The sequence below is a fragment of the Pituophis catenifer genome, unplaced genomic scaffold (genome assembly GCF_029215685.1).
Source record: "Pituophis catenifer annectens isolate HBS135680 unplaced genomic scaffold, rPitCat1.0.hap2 SCAF_4, whole genome shotgun sequence".
Taxonomy (NCBI): domain Eukaryota; kingdom Metazoa; phylum Chordata; class Lepidosauria; order Squamata; family Colubridae; genus Pituophis; species Pituophis catenifer.
The window spans coordinates 112749934-112774173 of record NW_027256884.1 but is presented as its reverse complement, the minus strand read 5'-3'; the positions used below and the strand labels follow the sequence as shown (position 1 = coordinate 112774173).

General features: G+C 40.0%; 1 protein-coding gene and 1 pseudogene across 2 annotated transcripts in view; one reads left to right on the top strand and one right to left on the bottom strand.

Moving 5' to 3' along the window:
- Positions 1-24240, bottom strand: part of ALKBH8 (alkB homolog 8, tRNA methyltransferase) — a 61187-nt gene that overhangs the window by 8511 nt on the left and 28436 nt on the right. For both annotated transcript variants that reach the window (XM_070943941.1, XM_070943942.1), the window contains exons 9-10: positions 16089-16240; positions 10780-11036 (exon numbers count right to left, since the gene is read on the bottom strand). In XM_070943941.1, the coding sequence (XP_070800042.1) occupies positions 10780-11036; positions 16089-16240 (409 nt within the window). The remainder of the gene's footprint in view (positions 1-10779; positions 11037-16088; positions 16241-24240) is intronic.
- LOC139317320 (U2 spliceosomal RNA) lies at positions 11719-11847 on the top strand (annotated as a pseudogene).

Below are 24240 nucleotides of genomic sequence, written 5' to 3'. Positions count from 1 at the left end.
CCAGCTTGGCAACAAGATGTTCTGCATTTGATATGCTATTTGTATTCATACCCTGAATGTAAGGCAAAGACAGAAGGGAGAGATGCAACCTTGAACGATGTGGCAGCCCGTATGAACAAATGGGAACAGAAAAGCAGGAAGTTCAGAGGATGCAGAAGAGCTTCCGCTGTGAGATTAAAGATGATGCAGGATAGAAAGCAGTGCCACGTGTAATGGGGACAGATGAAGCCAGCAGCTGAAAAAGGTCACACTGCAACTGATGAAAGAATAGTGGAGAATTTCATTGTTCAGTTAAGGAGGTATAGACCCCCATGGACTTCAACTCCCAGAGATCCTGAGCCAACCATGTCCACAAGTCATAAAGTGGCCATAGTTGCTCACCCTTCAGTTAAGAGTATGTCCAGGAAGCGTAGGCTCTTATTTCTTTTTCCCCTTGTGAATTTAATTCCTGAAATATATTCATGATTCTTTGGTGTGTGTTCTTTTTTGATCATGGCAAAAATGTCAACTACATAGTGTGAATAGCTGGGGATGTATCTTTAGAAGTACTCCTGATCAGTGGTGAAATTCAAATTTTTTTTACTGCCAGTTCTGTGGGTGTGGCTTGGTGGGCGAGGTATGGCTTGGTGGGCGTGGCTTGGTGGGCATGGCAGGGGAAGGATACTGCAAAATCTCCATTCCCACCCCACTCTGGAGCCAGCCAGAGGTGGTATTTGCTGGTTCTCCGAACTACTCAAAATTTCCGTTACTGGTTCTCCAGAACCTGTCAGAACCTGCTAAAATTCACCCCTGCTCCTGATTCCAGATGTTACATTACTGTCTGTACTAAGAATCCTAAAATAGACGGTTATTCCTCTGATCTGTTTTCATTTATAAGTTGATATTTTGCGCTGGCTACTGATATTAGTAATCTGCTTCATTGTTATGTCATTGTTATTTTATGGCTAACATTTGAATCTTGTCCATGTACAGGTAGTCCTCAACTTACGATCACAATTGAGCCTAAAATTTCTGTTGTTCAGTGAGACATTTGGCAAGTAAGTTTTGCCCCATTTTATGACTTTTCTTGCCACAGTTGTTAAGTGAATCACTGGAGTTAGTAAATTAGTAACCTGGTAGGTGAATCTGGCTTCCCCATTGTCTTTGCTTGTCATAAGGTCACAAAAGGTGATCACATGACTTTGGAACACAGCAAAAATCACAAATATGAACCAGATGCCAAGCATCTGAATTTGGATCACATGATTATGGGGATGCTGCAAAATGAAAAACAGTCGTAAGTCACATTTTTCAGTGCAATTAACAGATTTACAGATTGAGTTGGAAGGGACCTTGTAGGTCATCTAGTCCAACCCCCTGCCCAAGCAGGACCATTTCTGACAAATGGCAGTCTCTGGTATCATCACCTCTACCTGAGGCATTCTGTTTTGGCAACCGAATTTATGATCAGTGGCAGGGACAGCTATTAGTTTATTAGTTATTACTTTTGTAGGACCAATACAATCATCCGAAATTTTACCCATCTACTGTATATCACTCAAAGCTCTATCCATCTCCATCTCACTTATAACTTTGAATGGTCACTAAACAAAGTGTTGTAAATCGAAGACTATCTGTACTACAACAACATTAAAATACAATCTTGAGGAGAAAGTGACTTCTAGTTTACCCCTCAGATGATGGAAGTGGCATTTACTAAATAGCAGTAAAGAGCCATTTTCAGTCACTTCCCAGGTGATAAACCTCATGAATAAAAAAATGCTTTCAGAACTCATGCCCCTACATTAAATACAACTATTAAAAATAATTGGATGATTTTTACTTCACAAAAATCATCCTTCAGAAAAATTAATGAAAAAGCCCTTTTCCTTAGATTTTCTTCAATAAAATAGAGGATAGAAAATACAAAAGAATAGCTTCTGCCCCATTTTTGGTCTCGGCATTTCTTTAGACCAGAAAAGAAAGAAGTCAAAATGTTATGGTTTCATCCTAGACTGTAGCCATATTTTAGCAGTAGCCCCATTTATTTCTATTATCGAAGTAGCAATTAAGATATAAAATGCAGAAGAGAATAATTGTAAGGGAGCATGCAACTCAGGAGAGATTAATTACTTATCCAAGTTCAGGGAACAAAAAAGAACATGAGATGCTGTGGGCATTTAGCTCTACTTCATAATAACTAACTCCATCAGGTGGAATTAAATCATTTAAGTCCATTGAAATCTGATTGATGTAATGTATCAGAAAGCTAATGGAGAGAGAACTACATCTAATTTTGAAATCCAGCCACCAAATGAAATTATGTGGCTCCCCAGAGAAATATCTCAGCTATAACTAATAGCATGAGAGTCTTGAAAAAGCAAATTAAATTCTGGCAAATGCATACAAACACAGCAAGGAAGATGACAGCATGCAGAGAAAAAGAGACAAATTCCATTGGTCTACTTGTTCTGAATCAGGCCTTTAACAGTTGCCTCACGTAAAGCTTTGTTTTTCACCACAGAGAAAGCCGTATCACCTTTTTTAGGGGGTAAAAGATGCTATGTTGAAAATGAGAAGCCTATCTCTTGCTGGCAGATGCGTTTCCGGCAACTTCCATTATACTTTTAAGCTTTCACTGTTTGCTGTTTCTAGTCTTTAATCTCCAAGATACTTTTAGCTTCTTGGCTGCTAATAAAATCTGAGTATCCAAGCTTCCCACGAGCGAGCCCTTGGTATTCTGTGGAGCAGAAATGAAATCCATCAGTGGTTTTTACTACAAATGGCTGCCTGGAATGCCTCCAAGGCATTTCAAAACAACAGAACCATTTTCCATGATCTACCAAGGGGGGGAAAAACCTCAGATTTATTTCATCAAATCTGAAAAGTGAGGTGTTTCAAGGTGCTTAGAAAGGCATTACCAAAGAGTTGGGTACAGTTGGGCACCTAACAAGGCTCCTGTCATGGAGGTAAGAGTGTTCTCCCCCCTTCTTCTGCTATCTCCTGTTCACTTTTCACCTGCAGTCTTGCAAGGGAACAAGGAGAAGGAGCTATAATTGCCTTGACCTTTCCCACTGCAAAGCAATTCAAAATCAGCTCAAAGGGAAGAAGCACTGAACATACAGTTAGCAACAGAGAGACAGGATGGTGGTGAATCAGCTCACAGACAGGGAACTGAGACAATCTTGTTGAAGGATCTCAACGATATGTTGCTGATACTGAACTAATTCACATATTGCACTAAACCCGTGATGGCGAACCTATGGCACATGTGCCACAGGTGGCACGAAGAACCCTTTTTGCAGGCACCCCAGCTGTCATCCCAGCCCAGCGCCACCGTGCATGTGCGTACACCTCCCACCGGCCAGCTGGTCTTCTGGTCTCTGCTGCACATGTGCATGGGGTGGGGCCTTCTCCGATCTCCACAGGTTCCCCCAGCGCTCCCTATCTTTCTCCTCCATTTCTGCCACCCATGCCTTCCCCAATCTCCGCAGGTTCCCTCCCAGCGCGCCCTATTTTTCTGCCACCTGCACCAACCTGGAAGCCAAAACAAGGCATGGGGGGCATGCGCGGAGGGCACGGGGCACATGTGCAGGGGGCACTCGCATTGCATTTTGAGGGTTTGGGCACATGTGTGTGCATCCGCGCATGTGCGGGCCAGGGGTGGGTTCTATTTACCTCTGCTACCGTTTCGCAACAGGAGCATGCGCGCTTCTGCGCATGCACAGATCGTTCATGATGACGTTTGGGTGGGTGGGCGGAGCCTCCCACCGCCGTTACTACCGGTTCACAAGAACCGGATCGAACCGGGAGCATCCCACCACTGATGCGGGCGCACTTTGGGCACTCGGCACCAAAAAGGTTAACCATCGCTGCACTAAGCCATGGTTTATCAAATAAATCATAATTGGCTGGAGTGATTTCACGGGCTTGCCAGAATCATTCTGAAAACCGTGAATCTTTATGTTAAGGGTTTGCAAACATTTTTAGACCATGCAACTTGTTCATTAAGACTAAAAAACAGAACTCCTGATAGAGATACAATCTAAAGCATTATTTCTCAACCTTGGCAACTATAAGATATATGGGCTTCAACTCCTAGAATTTGGGAATTGAAATCCATGTGATTAGGGGACTGGAGGCTAAAATATATGAAGAACAGTTGCAGGAATTGGATATGTTTAGTTTAATGAAAAGAAGGACTGTGGTGACATGATAGCAGTGTTGCAATATTTGAGGAGCTGCCACAAAGAAAATTGGGTCAACTTATTTTCCAAACACCTGAAAGCAAGACAAGAAGCAATGGATGGAAACTAATCAAGAAGATAAGCAACCTACGGTAGAACTAAGGAGAAATTTCCTAACAGTGAGAACAATTAACCAGCGGAATGACTTGCCTCCAGAAATTGTGAGTGCTCCAATTCTGGAAGTTTTTAATAAAAGATTTGACAACCATTTGTCTGACCTCTGTTATTCTGCTCTAGGAATAGAAAATTGGTGGTATTCAACTAATTTTCTTTTCTGCCTATCGTCTCTCTCAAGTCACAGAACACAAGAACACAGTTTGAAAAACCTCACCTTATGCAACCAGCAGTCATCTTGTAGGGAAGACGGGGGAGGTGTAAAATTTTTAAAAATTGCACCAGGCAGGATGATTTCTATACTGCTTCAGACTAACAGGGTTCTAAGGAGTGTACAATTAATGGCTGCCCCATTTTGCATCAGCAAAAGTTTAGGTGTGACCTTCTTTTCCCCTCTTTCACTTTTTCTCTATAATGACATTATAAAAATGTTGGATTCTTTCAGAGTAAAGATTTATTATTATTATTATTATCATCATCATCATCATCCTTGACAGACACATTTATCTCATTTCTATTCAATTACAAAATATAAGTTGCTATTAAAATCTCCGCTATTACAATGCATCTGCTTTCAGCAATTTATTTTAAATCATGAGGAATCTATTGAATTATGAACAGGCATATTTATGCCTGAACGATGTAGCTTGGAAATAATTATTAGTTACATTGCAGACTCCAATCTTTGAGCAAGACCTATTGGACAGAAAAATCAGAGCAGCTTAATGATAGACTCCCACAAAAAGAAAGTTTAAAAATGTAATATTTTCTTGCTTCCTCCAAAAATATGTTGATATTAAGAATGACCATTTGTTTTTGTTTTTTTGCTTTGGGAAGCTGTAATTTTTCACCTGTGACAAACTGTCTTTGACAATACCTACATATGAGAACTAGTGGTGAAATGTAAAATTTGTTGTTACGGGTTCTGTGGGCGTGGCTTGGTGGGCATGGCTTGGTGGGGTCATGTGACTGGATGGGCATGACCAACTTTTTTTTTTTTTTTTTTGCTTTTTTAAAGCGTTTTTTTACTTCCGGTTTGCCCAAACCAGAGCGAACTGGTAGCATTTCACCCCTTATGAGAACTGACAACTAATGTACTCGTTTAAAAAAGTATTATATCCTTTTTAATGATCTTCATCTAGAGGGACTTTACATCATCTGCCTTTTTGTTCTTATAAGATTTCAGCCTACACATTATTTTGATTTGGATTTTTGGCTACTGCAATATGCAATGATGTTCATTGCCTGTAAACGTTGGGTTTGTTGACTTTGCAATGAATGTAAGATTCACTGCAAAGAAGTACCACAATACCCCAGGCCGCAGGCATCCATAACAAGCCAAAATGATATTAAAATATTGTAAAAATCACTGCTGCATAAACTATGCAATTGTGCATCATGACATCAAAAGCAGGTGTGTAACTTGTGTTGCTTGCATGATAATGTCAATTTCTCCCCCTGATCACCCTTTGATTAGAGTGGAGTTATTCACTGAAATAATAGGGACATGGAAGTAAATATGAGAAGTCAACCTGAGACCCTTTGACACTCTCCCACTGTCTATATAATATAGGAATCTCTAATTATTCCATTCATTTCTTGGCATCTTCATATAAAATTGTTTTCCTGATAATAAGTATCTATAGAAATTAATAATAAGGTTTTTTTTAAGTTTCAAGTATTTAACAAAGATTAATCTAACAAAGAAAACAAAGATTTAGAGGATTCCACAAAGAAAAGGGGGTCAACCTATTTTCCAAAGCACCAGAAAGCAAGACAAGAAACAATGGATGGAAACTAACCAAGGATAGAAGCAACCTAAAACTAAGGTGAAACTTCCTAACAGTGAGCACGATTAACCAGTGGAATAGCTTGCCTTCCAAAGATATGGGTGCTCCATCAATGGAGTTTTTAAAGAAAAGACTGGACGGCCATTTGGAATGGTATAGGGTCTCGTGCTTGTTCAGGAGGTTGGATTGGAGGACCTCCGGTGCCCCTTCCAATCTGCTATTTTGTTAAAGACCCAGGAGTTGAATAAAATAATGCAGTTCTTGAATTTGGACTTGGAAAGGGGACCATCTACCCTCAGCCAGCTGGTCATTTGATCAACATTATCATCTGCATAAGTAGAGATCCCTAGCAATGTCGTTCAAACCAGCTAGCTGATCATTTGAGAGCCAGAACACTCATTTCCTGCTTATGTATAACATATGTATGTTAGGTGTAATATATAGGGTTATATGTGCACGAGGATGTACCCATATTTCAGGCCATGACCTCTGATTCAGCAGCGATTGTAACAGTCAAGACTAAAGCTAGCCATGATCCATAGACTATGACGTACAGCAGGTTTTGTAAGAATACAGCCAGCTGTTTATTACAGTCTCAATATCTGAGGAGAGAACAATGCTTGACTGACAGTAAAATTCAGTGTATGTCCACTAACAAATACGTTTTGCTGTTTTTGACTGTCAGGTAAGTACCCACCGGATTGTAGCTTAAAATTCCCTATGGTTTTTACCTCAAATAAAACAAGCAACCTAGATTTATTATTCATTAAGTAAAAATAATCCCATTTCCTAAAATTACCTTCAAAGAAAATAGAATAGGCAGAGAGAAAACTAGATTCTCATACAATAAGTTTTTTCTTCTAAGAAAATCCCTGTAAACCACTTCAAGATGGCAATTTTTGAGGAAAAATAGCTACAAAGGCACATTTCCTCTTGAAACAGCTGTACTATAAGTCAATGAATACTTTCATTCTTGTCCCAATGGATTACATGAAACCAAAGGACATTTATTACATTAATCACCAAGCAAGAAAGGTTGTGTTCAGTGGTGAAATCCAATTTTTTTTTCTACCTGTTCTGTGGGCGTGGCTTCTCCTACGTTTTATTTCTCTCAGAACGTATTTTCACATCTCCTGTCACCCCATTCTATGGATAATATCCCATCCTCCTGCTAATGTAGATGATGATCCAAGAAATCCTGGTAGATATAATTCTAACAAACAAAAAAACCAAACAATTCTAAAAAGAGCCTTGGTGGAGCAGCAGACTAAAGCACTGTTAAGTGCTTTAAGTAACACCAGCTGCCTGCAATTACTGCAAGTTCAAATCTCACCAGGCTCAAGGTTGACTCAGCCTTCCATCCTTTTGAGGTAGGTAAAATGAGGACCCGATTTGTGGGGACAATAAGCTGACTTTGTATAAAAAAAAAAAAAAGGAACACCGCTTTTGGGGGGGGGCAAAAGCCCTACTAAGCAGGTATATACAAAAGTATGAAGGCTATTGCTTAACGCATTATAAGCCGCCCTGAGTCTCCGGAAAAGGGCGGCATATAAATCGAACCAATAAAGAAACAATAATAAATAATTTGGTAACCATGTTAAGTCTGAAACATCAAAAGCAAAATAATTATTGTGCATTTCAAGATATCAGGGGTTTCTTATTTGTTTCAAGTCAGTAGAACCTGATGATCAGAAAATGTTCAGCTGCAACAAGAAGTCCTTTATAACTTCCTATCTGAAAAGATCCAATAATCATCTGAAATTGGCAGAGGCTTTATGGAAAATGACTTAAGGGAGTTGCAACCTGCAGTTCAGTAAAACAATTATTCAGCTTCAGCAGCCCCTAACTGAAAGTAATTTCATCTAGCTCCTAAAATGCTATCGTTTTAATTACTTCACATTAATTAATTGTATATACTTCTGAGGATGATGTAATTTCCTGATTATACCCACCACATGGACCTAACCTCTTACGCCTAGACGGTAATGACTTTAACATATGGCCCCACAATCAATATTTGGTTTGGGCGATGTGGCAACGAACAACTAAAACCTTTTAAACTATGACCTGATAGGCAGGATAAACTTAAGAGAAACCAGGGAAGGTAATACTTTTGCTTTACAGATTACAATCCATCAAGCCTATCGCTTTGAACAGCAATTGTAAAAAAACAATTAGTCTGAAGCTAAGCTAATTCTCCTGTGGTTTTAATCTTTGGATGTAGATTGAAAACCTATTGCTTCACTATCTATGCTCTCATATTTTCTTGACTTTTTGGGATATGATTACATGATGCTTCCAGCAGACATTATTTGATATTACAACTAATACGAATCTGGACACAGTAAACCAGACTGTGGTTTGATTTATTCTATTATCTATTCTTTTTGTAGTGGCCTGATTTATTCTATGAAAATGGAAGGTAGCCATTTCAGACACACTCAAAGGGAAAAGTGAAAGCCATAGAACAGGGATGTCAAACTTGATTTCATTGAGGGCCGCATCAGGGTTTTGTTTGCCCTCAGGGGTCCAAGGTGGGCGTGGCCAGCTCAACATCACTTTTGTTGGAGGCACCTGTGGTGGCCCAAGTCGTCTGCTAGCAAAAATGGGCTCCCGAGCTCCGTTTTTGGCTGCGACAGCCTCCTGCAACCCTCTGCCAGCGAAAACGGTGCTTGGGACAGCCGCACGTGGCCTTCCCGAGCTCCATTTTTGCTGGCAGAGGCACCGTGGGCCGGTCCTACTCTGTTCCCAGATCTAAGCACCCCGCGGGTCGGATCCTGCCCACAGGCCTCGAGTTTGACATCCCTGCCATAGAAAGAAAACAAATGGGATTGGTAAACATAGTCAGAAAATTCCTTGCTAGGAACTGTGCAATCTAATATTAAGAATAGGTCTAAAATCCTATCCAGGACTATGTATGTTTAGATTTAAAAGCATACTACAGGTATGTATCAGTCAAGTCGGCCAGGTCAGGAGACAGAAACTATAAGAACGATGGAATTCCACTTTATTATTAAAGCGTATAGTAATATAATCTTAAAGGCCTGGCAAAGATTATATTTTCCTGATCTTGAACCAAAGAGAATCAAGGCTGGTCAATATTCAGTTTCTTTTCCTTACCTTTTGGGGCTAAGCTATGTCTATTTAATAGTTGCTGATACCTTCTTCAAGGCCAACTCAGTACAGTTAGTCCTCAACGTACAACCACAATTAAGCTCAAAATTTCGGCTGCTAAGCAAGACAGTTGTTAAGTGAGTTCTGCCCCATTTTATGATCTTTCTTAACTATTAAGCGAAGCACTGCAGTTGTTAAATGAATCTGGCTTCCCCAGTTGCTTATCAGAAGGTTGTAAAAGGTGATCACATGACCTTTTGATCCTTGTCATTGCAACCATCATAAATACATGCCAGTTGCCAGGCATCCAAATTTTGATGATGTTACCAGGGGTGCTGCAACTGTCGTAAGTGTCAAAAGTGTCATAAGTCACTTTTTTTTTTGCTGTTGTAACTTTGAAAGGTCACTAATCAAATGGTTGTAAGTTGAGGACTACCTGTCCTCTTTTACAGTCTCCCATAATAAAAGATTTAGGGGATTTTTCATATATCTAACTTAGCCAAAATTATTTTGCAGCTGGTTGGTTTAAGCACTGAAACAACTTGTAAAGGTTCTCTGAAGATTTATTCAGTTCAGATGTGTTTTGATTATTTATGGATTTCACTATAAATTTTCATCTGTTTCTTGCCTCTAAAGCAAAAGAGTAAATTGCTATAATTTGGTGGGATGCCCGTAAGGACGCCAACAACTAAAAGTGATTACCTGTTCTAAAATGAAAATGGCATATACCGTATTTTTTGGAGTATAAGAGGCATCTTAGTATTTGGGGAGGAAAATAGGGGGAAAAAATTCTGCCTACCAGATATTCATCTGGCTAGCGTCCTTGCCTGGTCAGCTTCAGCACATTAATTCGCTTGCTGGTTTTGAGGTTGGGGCTGGTTGGGGCTAAAAAAACAGCTTCTAAAGCACAGCTGATCATCGGAGGGAGCAGCAATTAGAAAAGCAGGCAAAGCACGGAAGATTGCTTCACTTGCGTTGGGGCTGAAAGACAGCTTCAAAAGCACAGCTGATCGTCGGAGGGAGCTCCAGCGTCACATTTTCAGCCTCTAAACACATTGTGTTTTCGAATGGCGATTGGAGGCGATGTGCTTTGGCGATCCCCGCAGCCTTGAAGGGCTCTCAAACGGAGCATTTGGTGGCTGAAAACACGACATGCGGAGCCCCAAAACACAAGCCATTGTCGGTAGCAATCTCTGCAGGCAGAAAGAGGTCACGCGGAGGCTGAAGGGTAGGGGCCGGCAGGTGGGCGGGTTTACATTCGGAATATAACACGCACCCAAATTTTCAGCCTCTTTTTTTTTCCCCTCTTTTAGGAGGGAAAAAAGTGTGTCTTATACTCCCAGAAAAATACGGTAAATGTAGCATATAAACAAACACATTCTGGTAGGGAGAACTTCCACTATCTCGGAAGACTAAATCTCTGGTCCTGGTGACTGACCCTGACTGGATCCTGCAACATTATCCTGGGACACGTATTATTTGCCTTCATTCACATAAACAAAGCTTGCAGAAATGCAAACCAAATATCATCTTACCATATACAAGTCTTTGCGGAGGCCTAGGTACTTTCCATTGCCACAGCCAACATCAGCCACAACAGCCCCACGTGGCAAGCCTTTAAGGAACTCGACCACTTGTGGCCACGGACTATGCCTGGTGTTGCTGAAATGTCTGGCAATGTCTTCATACACTTCGTGGACATACTTCTGTTCTAGCACAGAGGCGTCTTTGTCGCTATTGTGAAACGAGGGCGCCCTCTCTTTATGCTGACTGTCGCATACGGAAGGAAATGCTGGAGGAAGGAGATTGGGAGAAGAAAGGTAGAAGATAGGTTTATTTTTAATTGCTAAGTTTTATTTATTTATTTATTTTATTTAAAAAGTTTTACAAATACATTTTCTCCCCAATTTCCCCCCCAAACCCTCCCTAACCCTCCCCTTTTCCCCCCAAGACTTCCTCAGAATAAAATCCTAATCAAAAATACATTTTATGAAACTTAAACCCCTCCACCCCCTGTGTAGTATTTATAACTACATAGAACTCAATTAATCTATCTCTACATAACACATTCAGCTAAAAGCTATCTGATATTTCCTAGTTTGATATTTATTCTGTACGTAATCTATCCACTTTTTCCACTCCCATACATAAGTCTCTTGAGTTCGGTCTTTTAAATATGCTGAAATCTTCGCCATCTCTGCAAAACTGGCCATCTTCAAAGTCCATTCTTCAATAGTAGGCATAGCATCATTTTTCCAATATTGACCTATCAATAATTTCGCTGCTGTCACCATATACAATATCAGCTTTGTTTCACCCAATGTAAAACCCTTAACTATACCCAATAAGAACAATTGCGGAGAAAACTGAAGTTTTTTCTTCAAAACATTTTGCATAACCCACCAGATTTTTATCCAAAAAGCCTTGACTTTCTTACAGGTCCACCACATATGGTAATATGTGGCATCTAAGCAATCACATCTCCAGCATTTTGGTTGAACAATTTTGGCTAAGATCAAGTGTAGTATCTGTTCTTATCAGTTTAATTGCTAAGTTTTAGACCCAGAACAATCTTTTTGTTTTTTTTAACGGAGAGAATACAGACAGTCGCAAATCGAACTGCAAATTTCAATGTTAATTTTTATTGCAAAATTTAATTACAAATAGCCCTGGGTTAACAACAGCTATTGTTGGGACCGGACTTTCTGTTGCTGAGTGATGCATTTGTAAAGCATGACATCACATGATCGTGCTGCTTTGCAAAAAAATTAAGGCATTGCTGACATTAAGTGAATCCTGCACTGTTGGTAAGTGAGGACGTCATGTGGTTGCCTTTTGCAACCTCCTGCTGTCTTCTACGAGCTTTGCTCGTAGGAACCCAGAAAAGACGTCATAAATGGTGATCACATGACTGCAGGACACTTCAACCAATATATGTACGAGAACCAGTTGTAACTACCAATTGTTCAGCACCACAATAAATTTGAACAGTTGTTAAGAGCGGCTCACCCATAGTTCAATAATAAAAATGCCAGCCCCCAGTCTGTTGCTTATGAACAGACCTCCTCCTCTTAAATTAGAAATTTTGCCATGTTCAAAAGGTAGTCATCACTAACTGGAACATTATGAAACAGGAATGGAGTAAGCAACTAGTCTGTAGATATTTCTCTTGGCAGCTACCAAACTTCCTGTCCCACCTAATAGTCTTTTATAAGTTAAACACAATATATATACTTTTAGCCAACGGGCTAAAAACTTTTTATTTGCCTCTGAACCTCAAATGTCTTAGGCATTTTTAGAAACTGAAAATATTGCAGGACATACAAATCTAGGAGACGAAGAGGAAATTAGAGAATAATATCACCAGATTGTTATTCTCGGTAATTGGTAATGAAACTGACCACACCTTTTAGGGAAAGTGCCTACAATATGCTCCCAAAATTAGAAATATGCTTAGCCCTGCTATAAGAGTAAATAAGTGATTTATTGTGAATTAGCTGCAATGAAAATCATATTCCAGGAATAATATGCAGTAAATGATATGGCCAGGATCCAATCTATCCAAGCATTTCTCTATTAATATAGTAACAAATAAAAATGTCAGGCTGGTGGCATTCACACATTTATCCAGCCAACAATATGGACGAAGCTTGTCATTACATTCCTCAAGGATATTTTTCAATTTCTCAGCTGATATTTTTCAACTTCTTAGACTACAATTCTAGTATCTTCTGTTGTTTCCCTGCCCAAGGACTAGACAGATCCAACTTTTTAGCCTGTTTGAGAATGGCCAACGTTAGTTTGGTGCTGCCATCTACTGGACACTTGTATTTTGGAGCTCCCTCCTCTTTTCTACTTCCAGATCCCTGTCATCTTCTAGCACAGAGGTCAGCAACCTGCGGCTCTGGAGCCGCATGTGGCCCTTTCATCGCTCTGCTGAGGCTCCCTGTCACTCAAAATATGCGTCACAACCGCCAATGTGTGACACCCGCAAGCATGTGATTTATTGAGTTTTTCAACCCCCGGTGGGCCAACCATGGAAAAATCCAAGAAAAGAAAAGTTTCGGAAGAAAACAGAACATTTAATTCAACTACATATGCTAGTTTTGTGGCCGCTCAAGAAATAGTCAGGCACGGGAAGGGTTTTGTGGCTCCCGGTGTTTTCTTTTCTGTGGGAAATGGGTCCAAATGGCTCTTTGAGTGTTTAAGGTTGCCAACCCCTGTCGGTCGACACCTTAGAACCTTCTGGAATGGCCTTTCTGGAGACATCAAAGGGTTTCATTTGAAGAGAAGTCCCTTCTCTGAGAGCCCAAAGAATCCCCTCTGCCTGCCTGTTTATTTTCTCTGATTCCTAGCATTTATAAATGTCAATATTAATCATAGTTTAGTTACCCATGCACTCATTTTTTTAAAAGAAAAGTTAATTAGAAAAAATGGTCACTGAGATAAGGGGATTATTTATTTCTTGCATTTCATCCAAGGTTTTCAGAGCTTTTAGACTGAAGGAAGAGAGAAAGCCACAATGAAGGCAAACCATGTTTTTCTTTGCTTTTTGTAACCTGGTACTAAATCAGCCATGTTAGGATTTTAACACCCAGAATTCCTAGTCAGTTTATACAAGGCCAAACAACAGAGACAGAATTATGTGGAGAAAAAGCTGACCTTTATTGTCTAGGCTAATAATTATGTATAATGACACCACAGTGACACCAGTCTTAATGGCCCAGACTCTATACAGTGTTTTTCAACATAAACCATTTATTTCCATACAAAATTTTTCATCAGTAGCCTAATGTACCATCCCAAAAATAAACATAAGAAATCTGGCTGTGAATCTCATGTACATGATTTGATAGAGGAAAACAAAGCTATTATCTCGAGACACTTGTTACAAGTGACCATGCTAAACAAACTGTGTTTTGTTTTTTTTTACATTCATATAGCATCCATTTAACTTCTATTATAGGGAGTTAATATGCTGGAAAGCAAAGTACCAACTTATAGCCTCATCTACATTTCTTGGAAGATAGAAAGGATGGAGAGTTGGCCTTTCAGCTTTCTTGGAAATGTGCCATCTGTGCAGAAAAAGGGCAGTGGAAACCTTCTGGGGGTGATGCTTAGTAATTTCCCTCAAGGCAGCTGCCCAGACTGGCTAGGGAATTCTGGGAATTGAAGTCCATAATCTTAAAGCAAGTTCGGAGATCCCTCCCTGACAGCCTTTCTCTGAGAACATTTATAACAGTGTTTCTCAACCTTGGCAAAATGAAGACGTCTGGACTTCAACTCCCAGAATTCTCTAGCCAACTTGACTGGCTGGGGAATTCTGGGAGTTGAAGCCCTGATATCTTCACCTTGCCAAGGTTGAGAATAGCAATATTTAACTTATACACCACTTTACAGCCCTCTCTAAGCAGTTTACAGAGTCAGCCTATTGCCCCCCAAAAATTTTGGGTCCTCATTTTACCGACCTTGGAAGGATGGAAGGCTGAGTCAACCTTGAGCCTGGTGAGATTTGAACTGCCAAATTGCAGGCAGCCGGCAGGCAGCAGAAGTATTGATTTATAATAGATTCTCCTTTATACAGGTAGTCCTCGAGTTATGGCCATAATGGTGCCTGTCCATTTCGATCATAAGTCATAACCCATTGTTTGCTATGGCATGGCTTTGCAAAAACTAGTGGTAAATGCCAATTTTCAGTAAAACCCTCATAAAATGTGATCACGTGACCTTGGATGCTGCAAACATCCATAAATGACGCCACATTGCTGAGCAATGTGCCATCACTTAACCACTTGGGGGGGGCGGGAAAGGAGCAACCATCGGAACCTCAGACCTGGGTCATGAGTTCCCCTTTATCAAATAGGTTGTAACTTTGTTAAGCGAACAGCCACAAATTGAGGACTTCTTACATATTCACGATAAATTAGAGAGATTAAAATGCTGAAACCAAAATTATGCGTTCTAGTTCATTCTTAGGTATGGAAGCTGGCTGCGTGACTTTGGGCCAGGTGCTCTCTCTCTCTCTCTCTCTCTCTCTCAGACCAACCCATCCCATAAAGTTGCCATTATGAGGAAAATACACAGCCTTAGGAACGCCATTTTGAGTTCTAAAAATAAAAAAATGAGTCCATCAGGACAAAGAGCGTAGGAACCCCCGAGCTAAGAACTAATAAAATAGAAAAGTAGCTTTCTAGTTCTCCAGAATTTTAGAACTCTTGGTATTAAAAGTTCTGAATGTTTCCTCAGGCGTTATCAGCTGATGGAATTTTAAACCAGCTTTGTGGGTAGATCTATCTTGTTTTTATCATCACTGATTGAAAAAGGAATTATGACTTTTAGTCACTGGATCTGTATTATGTTACTACTGAACTCTTCGGTTACTATTTTGGGTAATTATTTTAATAATCATGTTGTTTTATTTTAACCCTCTGCAGACTGTCTAAAGCAGGGGTGTCAAACTCGTGTCGTCATGTTGTCGTCACGTGACGTATCATGACTTTTCTTCCCTTCGCTAAAATGGGGGTGGGCGTGGCCAGCATGTGACGCATCCGGCCTGTAGGCCGCGAGTTTGACACCCCTGGTATAAAGTCACCTCTGAGGTGGATGACTATATAGGTAGCATACTGTAGTAAAGATAGGCTATGATGTAACTCACAAATAATCAGACATGTCTTAATTCAGTATCAATTCTATGATTAGATGGGTGGAATTTTTTTAAATAAAATTCTGCAATAGGGACACATACTTGCTGTTTTCGAAAGTTAAAATGATTACTGAAAATCACACTGTTTTGAAAAAGATTCCCACTGAAAGAGGCTCAAATTGCATGCAGCACAATACTTACAGCAGCAACAAGGAGTTCTCTTTATTTTCCGGAAAGTGAAAGATATTCTCTTTCCCCTTTTGTTTAAGGTTAACTTTCTGATGTCAGCAGTGATGCTTCCAACAGTCTCTCCTTCTGATGCTTGAACAACGTCAAATTTCCTTGGTGTAATGCTTTAAAATAAAACAGAGGTCAGGATTTCACTCCTTTTTTTATATTTCATAAATATCACATTTTGGCACACATGTTTTAAGCTAGAGTGTAAAACATTGAAGAATATGACTATTCAGAACAATTTCAGCAAAGACAGAATCTTTTCTATCTACCACTAATTCTTCCTCCCAATTAATTCAGGTGGTCAGTGTCAAAGGGCAGTAGCCCAAACAAGAATAATGACAGAAAGGGAATGATAGCTAAGTAAATCATAACAAAACCTTTGATCCCATTTGTATACAGAAGTAGCAGAAAAATCCACTTATCGTACCATAACAAGGACAAAATAGGGAATATTTAGATTTAGATTTCAGAGCTTGATATTAAATAGAAGATAGATATTAAAAGTGTTACAACAAAAGGGATGTGCAAAACCCCATTAATTTCAAGAAAAAAAAGTTCTGAAAAACTTCATAATCTGTTCCTGAATCTTTGAGCTTTCCATATCCCATATAACAATAAAACATTTAACTCAAGTAAAACAAATGTTAATTAAAAATATACAATAACTAGCTGGACGCCCGTGCTTCACTACAAAACTATATGATCGGGCGTGATAAATTGACACTTAAAGCCTGAAACCTAATGTAGAATGTGTAACTCCGTAGCATCAGAGCGTGTTAATATATAAGGCAATTGGCAGTTGGAACAGAGGAGGAGAGGGAATAGAATGTCCCAGCCCGCAAGCCGGATGAGTCACGCACTGGCCACACCCATGCCCAGTTTAGCAAAGGGGTAGCATCAGAGTGTGTTAATCTAAGGCAACTGGCAATTGGAACAGAGTTCTTTTCAGGTGGGGAGGGGGTGTAGAAAGTCTAGCTCCTTAGCATCAGAGCTTGTGAATATAATACTGTATATGAAATACTAATGATCTGATGGTTATTTCGAAAAATCCTTTCTTAGCGAGAACCTAGAAGCTAAGAGGAACATACGTGCCAAATTTCACGTTTGTAGGCTTTACCGTTCTGGAAATTTCATGATGAGTGAGTGGTATCTTTTACATATAGATAACATATATTAACAAAGATATGTATAGGATATAGAAATAGCTAAACATAACAGAAGGAGAATACAAAATCATATCCAGAAATGGTAAGAAGTCTGTCAAAAAAAAAAAAAAAAGTTAAAGCTCTGAAAAAGTTAAAGCTTGCAAGTGATACCAAAATCAAAAAGACATATTATTTGGGTATATTAGAAATAGAAAGAAAACGAAAAAGAGTACAGGACCACTACAAGGAGAAAATGGTGAAATGGTAATAGGTGATGATAACAAGGCTGAACTTAATGTAACTCAAGAATATTTTATCCTTGTTTTAACTGCCTCCCTTTATTGAAATATAATATTTTATATGTTTTTTTTATGTTTTTAATTGTGTACCACCCAGAGTTGCTCTGTGACTGAGGTAGGCAATCTCTGAATTTCATATATAAATAAAAAAATGTTTTGCATCTGTCTTCTCAGAAGGAAAACGAAGCTGTACCAGTTCAGGGTGATGCCACTCAAGGAAGGAACCATGGCTTGAGATTGATAAGGAAAAGATAAGAGAGAAATTAGCTAACTGAAATTAATTTAAGTAGAACTAGAAGGAATAGGTCCTAGGACAGGGGTCTCCAACCTTGGCAACTTTAAGGCTTGTGACTTCAACTCCCAGGATTCCTCAGCCAGCAAATTCTGGGAATTGAAGTCCACAAGTCTTAAAGTTGCCAAGGTTGGAGACCCCTGTCCTAGGATACTGAAGGAGATAATCACAGAATCACTCTTGAAATCCCAATCTTTGAAAAAGTGAAGGAGGAAGAGCTGGGAAACAACAGTTGTGTTACTTTTTTATCTATATTGGGCAAGATCTTCAAAAACATTATCAAAGCTGCACAGCTATGGAGATTTGGATAAGCATGCTTCAATTAACAGGGTTTTGTAACAAACAAATCATTCTGGACTAATCTTATCTCCTTTAATAGAGATACTAGCTTAGGAGAAGGAGAAGACTGAGACTAATATATCACACAGTCTTTGACAGAGTGCTTAATGACACTCTCCATTATATGGTAAAATGATATTACTGCTGGATGGACTCATATAAGATATTATGATGTTAAAATATATATTACACATAGAATTGTATGTAGTATACAATAATACCAGGGGTGGGTTCTAAAATTTTTTACTACCAGTTCTGTGGGCGTGGCTTATTTTGTGGGCATAGCTTGATGGTCATGTGACAATTCTTTAGGATTTAGTAGAGATACTGGTCTACCAGGCTTTTAACTGCTTGCAGAGCTGTACCGGTCTACTCATTTGTTTTTGCAGGCACTGGTCTACCCATTTATTTCTCCAGGCACCACTCTACTCATTTGTTTTTGGAGACATCGGTCTACCAGCACACTGCCTTTTAACACTGATCAGCTGTAGGGCGGCCCTTTGAAGCCCCCCCCCCCAAGAGTTTAAACAGCTTTTTTCCTTCTAGCAGATCAGCTGGGACTCAGGAGGCAGCAATAGATTGGGGTGGGGCCAAATAAAAGGTAAGAATAACGTGGGGGGCGGGGGGTAGGGGGGTGGGGGGGCAGAACCAATTCGGTGAAGTTATATTGTCACCGCTACCAGCTCGGTGGAACCAGGCCGAACTGGGAGGAACCCACCACTGAATAATACCTATTTTGCCACCTGATGACAGTAAATAATAATAATTATAATCCGATACTGCACATTTCATTAAGAGCATTCAGGGCTTTGAAAGCTCTGTAATATCAAAAAGCCTTCAAGAGGATCATTCCCCAGAGCAGTGGAAATCTTACATTCTGTAAGACATGGAAGATGGATGATTCTAAAGGGTTTTCAAGTAGCGTCTGCTAAGACCAATATTAACCTCAAAAAGAAGTGATCTACTCACAATAAGGAGCCACAGAAAGCCCCAAACACACACTCTCTCTGCCCTGTTCTCTCTGCCCTTTCAATAGGTCCAACGCATATATATACCACAATGTTGTTATTGCGCGGTGGTTACAGTGCAGTATTCTGCCCACAGTCTGGAGTTCGATGCTGATGGGGGCTCAAGGTTGACATAGCCATCCACCCTTCCGAAGTCGGAAAGATGAGGACCCAGGTGGTTGTGAGCAATATACATACAGGTAGTCCTCAACCTACGACCACAATTTATGTTGCTAAGTGAAAAAATTGTTCAGTGAGGTTTGCGCCATTTTACGACTTTTCTCGCCACATTTGTTAAGTGAATCACTGCAGTTCTTAAATTAGTAACACGGTTGTTAAGTGAATCTGGTTTCGCCATTGACTTTGCTTGTCAGAAGGAGGGCAAAAGGGTATCACATGACTCTGGGACACTGCAAACGTCATAAATGTGAGGCAATTGTCAAGTATCCAAATGTAAACCATGTGACCATGGGGATGCCGCAAAGGTCATAAGTATGAAATATGGTCATAGGTCACTTTTTTCAGTGCCGGTGTAACTTTGAAGGATCACTAAATGAACTGTTGTAAGGCGAGAACTATCCGTATAATGTTTCGACATTGTAAACCACCCAGAGAGTGCCGCAAAGTGGTATAGGGCAATACACATGCCTAAATGCTCTTGCTATTGGTGTTAATGCTAGCCTTAGGGAGCACCATACATGTGCATCAAAATAAGATAAGTGTGTCAGTCCTGTCTCAGCTGGATCGCTCCCTTAGAAAAGAAAGACCCTCGACTCCATTTGGTTTGAAGCAGAGGTGAGTTTCAGCAGGTTCTGACCAGTTCTGGAGAACAGGTAGCAGAAATTTTGAGTAGTTTGGAGAATCGGTAGTAAAAATTCTGACTGGCCCCGCCCCCATCTATTCTCTGCCTCCCGAGTCCCAGCTGATCGGGAGGAAATGGGGATTTTGCAGTATCCTTCCCCTGGAGTGGGATGGGAATGGAGATTTTGCAGTATCCTTCCCCTGCCACACCCACCAAGCCATGCCATGCCCACCAAGCCACACCCACAGAACCGGTAGTAAAAAATGTTGAAACCCACCACTGGTTTGAAGTGATAGGTTTTTTTTACTAAAGGGTGCTGTTTGCAGTAGAGTCAGGCTAGAACTAAATTTCCCGCACTAAAGAATACAGGCTTTTCCCCTCAATCTGTCCCTCCCCTTTTGACCAGTCTATTTCCAGTCAGTGGGTGGATGTTTAGGTGTTTTAGGAACATTCAGTATTTGGAGCAATCAGCATTCCATTCCCGATCGTCTCCAGGCTTTTTGGTGTCCTTGAAGACTGGCACAAACTGGTTCAAAACATCCCTGGTCTTCCTTAACTGTCATTCCCCCTAGTTTCCCAGTGCTATCCCAATGCAGGTTTATTGCCCATTTGTTCTCCCCAGTGCCCCCTCTCCCCTAGCTTTTGAAGGCAGGATGCCAGCGAGGTGTCAAGCTGAAGATGGCAGACCTGACATAGGGTCAATGTTGAAGTCTCCAAAGACCTCCATCTATACTTCCTCACCTCTGGATGCATTTAGAGACCAGTCTATGACACTCGCTGTGCCTGAAATTCCTTCAGTAAAGGATTTCTCTCTCTCCCGCCTCTCTCTTTCTCTCTCTTTCTCTCCCTCTCTCCCTGTCTCTGTCTCTCATAATACCGTGTTTCTTAGATTTTTTTGAACCCTGAAATAAGCGCTTGGCCTTATTTTCGGGGAGGTCTCATTATTTTGGGGTGCGTGGAGCAAGATGGGGTTCCTCTTGCTGTCTTACCTGATTTCCAGCTCTGTCTCCCTAACCCTAACCAGAGGAAATGGCGGGGACCGACTGTGCATGCATTTAAATATTTTCGGGGAGGGCTTATTTTTCGGAAGGGCTTATTTTCGGGGAAGGGCTTATTTTTGGGAAAACACGGTAATACATATGTCGAACAATCAATGGCATGACCAAACAAGTCCACACACATACAGTTCTAAAGCTAAAACCTTTAAAAGGTATCTGGATTCTCCAGACGTCACTATATTGAGGCAGCATAACTTCAATTGTAAGTTCATCTTCATGTTTCAAAGGCGATAGAAGAGTGATGCCTTTCTATTAAAAGCAAAACACTTGCAAAGACATTCCTGCTTAGTACCATTCTTGTTCCTACAGAGCAGACCCAGAGTCAAAAGAAGAATCAAAAGAGCCAGCATGTGGAAAAAAAGGAAGGAAGGAAGGCAGAAAAACTAGATGTCTCTAGGATCAAAAGAGCAAGGGCTATATTGCAATATTCTCCCCAGTGGGGTTTCTCATAAGTAAAGCAATTCCAAGAGCACACAACAAATCGAAGGTCAACCTAATTGTCCAGGTGCATCCTGCTTTTCCTCCTTACAATAGCAAAGTGTTGTATTGCCAAATCTGCTATAGACTCAGACAAGATTCAGATGTGGGGTTTTTTTTTTGCAATAAATCTTAGATTTATTGATTTTTACATTTTTTTTTTTTGCCATTTTTCTCTCTTTGATCCTGTTTAGTGTAGAGCTTGTTTCTCTTTCTTATATAGCTTTTTAATATAACAAGTTGGGGATTTTCCACCCCAAAGAGTTCTTTAATATAATAAAAATAAAAAGGCTTCCCTCATAGGAATATGTTCATATGCATATATACACGCTGAATAGCAAATAACGTATGAACTTAAGAGAGGATCATGAAAAGAAGACAATCTTGAGAGGACAGTACAAGGATGATGAGATGGCAGGAAGCAAGCAGCAGCAAAAAGCTATTTCCAAAGCATCTATTTCATATTTCATATTCATATGGGTTTGTTTTAAATTGCGGCCAAAAATATTTAATTATTTTTAAACTGTTTTTAAATTTTGTATGTTCTGTTTTATTCTGGCTGTTCATCGCCCTGAGTCCTGCTGGAGAACGGCGGTATACAAATTAAAACAAACAAACAAACAAATAAATAAATATTAAAGAAGGCAGGAAAGAGGGAATGTTGAATAATACTAAGGGGGCTTAGAATAATCCTGTTTGATAATCAGCTACCTCAGGGTGGAATCTGCCTCTGGGAACTAGCGTGGCCTGGCACAGACCAGCTTGCATTGAAAAATCCCCAGAATTTCAACCTTCAGGATCATCAGCATTTCATTTCCAATAAGATAAGCCTTCTGCCTGTTATTAATGTCTATGCTAAAAACCTGAATTTAGCCTTGTCAAAGGAGCTACAGCAAGGCCAAAAAAATATTATTGGAGAACAAATAATGGGTGACTCTAACTGGTGAGCAAAGCAAAACCAAACACAAATAAGTACACATTTCATTAATCTCAGAAGCATTATCTTTGCTTTTCGCAAAATGGGTATTAACCAGTGGTGAAATCTAAAATTTGTTACTACCGGTTCTGTGAGCGTGGCTTGGTTGGGGGTGGTAATGTGACTGGGTAGGCGAAGAGGTTGTAAAAAAATGCTTTCAAAAGGCTCTGACGATCCCAGCTGAGTTGCCTGATCAACAGAGGCTTTTTTTCTTTTAAATGTCTCTGACGATCCAAGCTGAGTTGCCTGATCGGCAGAGGCAACTCAGCTTGGATCGTCAGAGGCATCTAAAAGAAAAAAAGCATCTGCTGATCAGGCAACTCAGTTGTGATCATCAGAGCCTTTTAAAAGCCTTTGAGGATCCCAGCTGAGTCGCACGATCATCAGAGACTCTTTTTTTTTTTTACTTTTAAAAGCATTTTTTAGGCCAAAGAGATTGTAGAAAAAATGCTTTTAAAAGTAAAAAAAAAGCCTCTGATGATCGTGCGGCTCAGCTGGGTATGGGGGGGGCAGGGATTTTTGCTACCGGTTCTCCGAACCACCCATCTCCATCGCTACCGGATCGGGTGATCTGGTCCGAACCGGGAGCATTTCACCCCTGGTATTAACTGGCCAAACTGATGAATATTTTATGTGTATTAAGAATAATCCTCGATTCACAACCACAACAGAATTTGTTAACCAGAATTAACCAGAATTTCTGTTGTTAAGCAAGGTGGTGGTAAGGTGAATTGCACCCATGTTATGCCCCCCCTTTTTTTGCCATGATTAAGCAAATCACTGCAGTTGTTAAGTGAATCATGTGGTCTTTAAGCAAATCTGGCTTTCCCCACTGACTTTGCTTGCTGGAAGTCAGTGGGAAAGGTTGTAAAGGATGGTCACAAAATCCCAGAATATTGCAATCATGTTGGATGACAAACAACCTATTTCTAACATGTGACTATGGGGATATTGCATTGATTGGAAGTGCAAGGCTAGTTGTAAATCACATTTTTCAATGTCATTGTAACTTTGAATAGCCACTGAATGAATGGTAAGTCGAGGACTACCTATAGGCTAGATTTCCATGAGATTTACTACATTCTAAGTTCATAGAATTTATTAAGCCACAAAGTGAATACTTTGCTTTAATTTGACATGATGTATGGAGCAATTAAAAAGGAACATGAATTCCTGATTTTTTGTAGTTTGCAAATCCCAGCTTGTTTTTAAATGCAGTTTACCAGAATTACAATTTCTAGACTGCTTTTCTGTTCCACTTTTTTTCTAGATACAAGCTGACAAAAACAAAGAAACAAACCCAAAACCCAAGAACTGACTAAATCATCGATGCTTGCTTTTCTCATTTGCAATGTCTACTTTAAAAACTCCTAGTTCAGTGTTATTTATCAATGCAACATAATCTGCTTTATTCCCCTAGCTCACTATTCTTAAACTGCTGTCTTTAAATGTTGGAATAACAACTCCAGCTAAGTATGACTATTCCCACTAAACTGAGGGAGGCTGCTTTAATTCTATCAGTTTCCTACTTCTTAAGGTTTCTGGGAACTGCTAACATATCCTGCTCTCTTTCTGATGCCCTCTGGAATCCAGGTGTTCTACTGATTAATAGGTTTAATTAGGTTGAAGGAAATTCAAATTCAAATCATTCATCGGCCATAAAGCTTTGCAGATGATTAAAGTCACGACCTCACAGAGTTAATGTGAAAATGAAATGTATA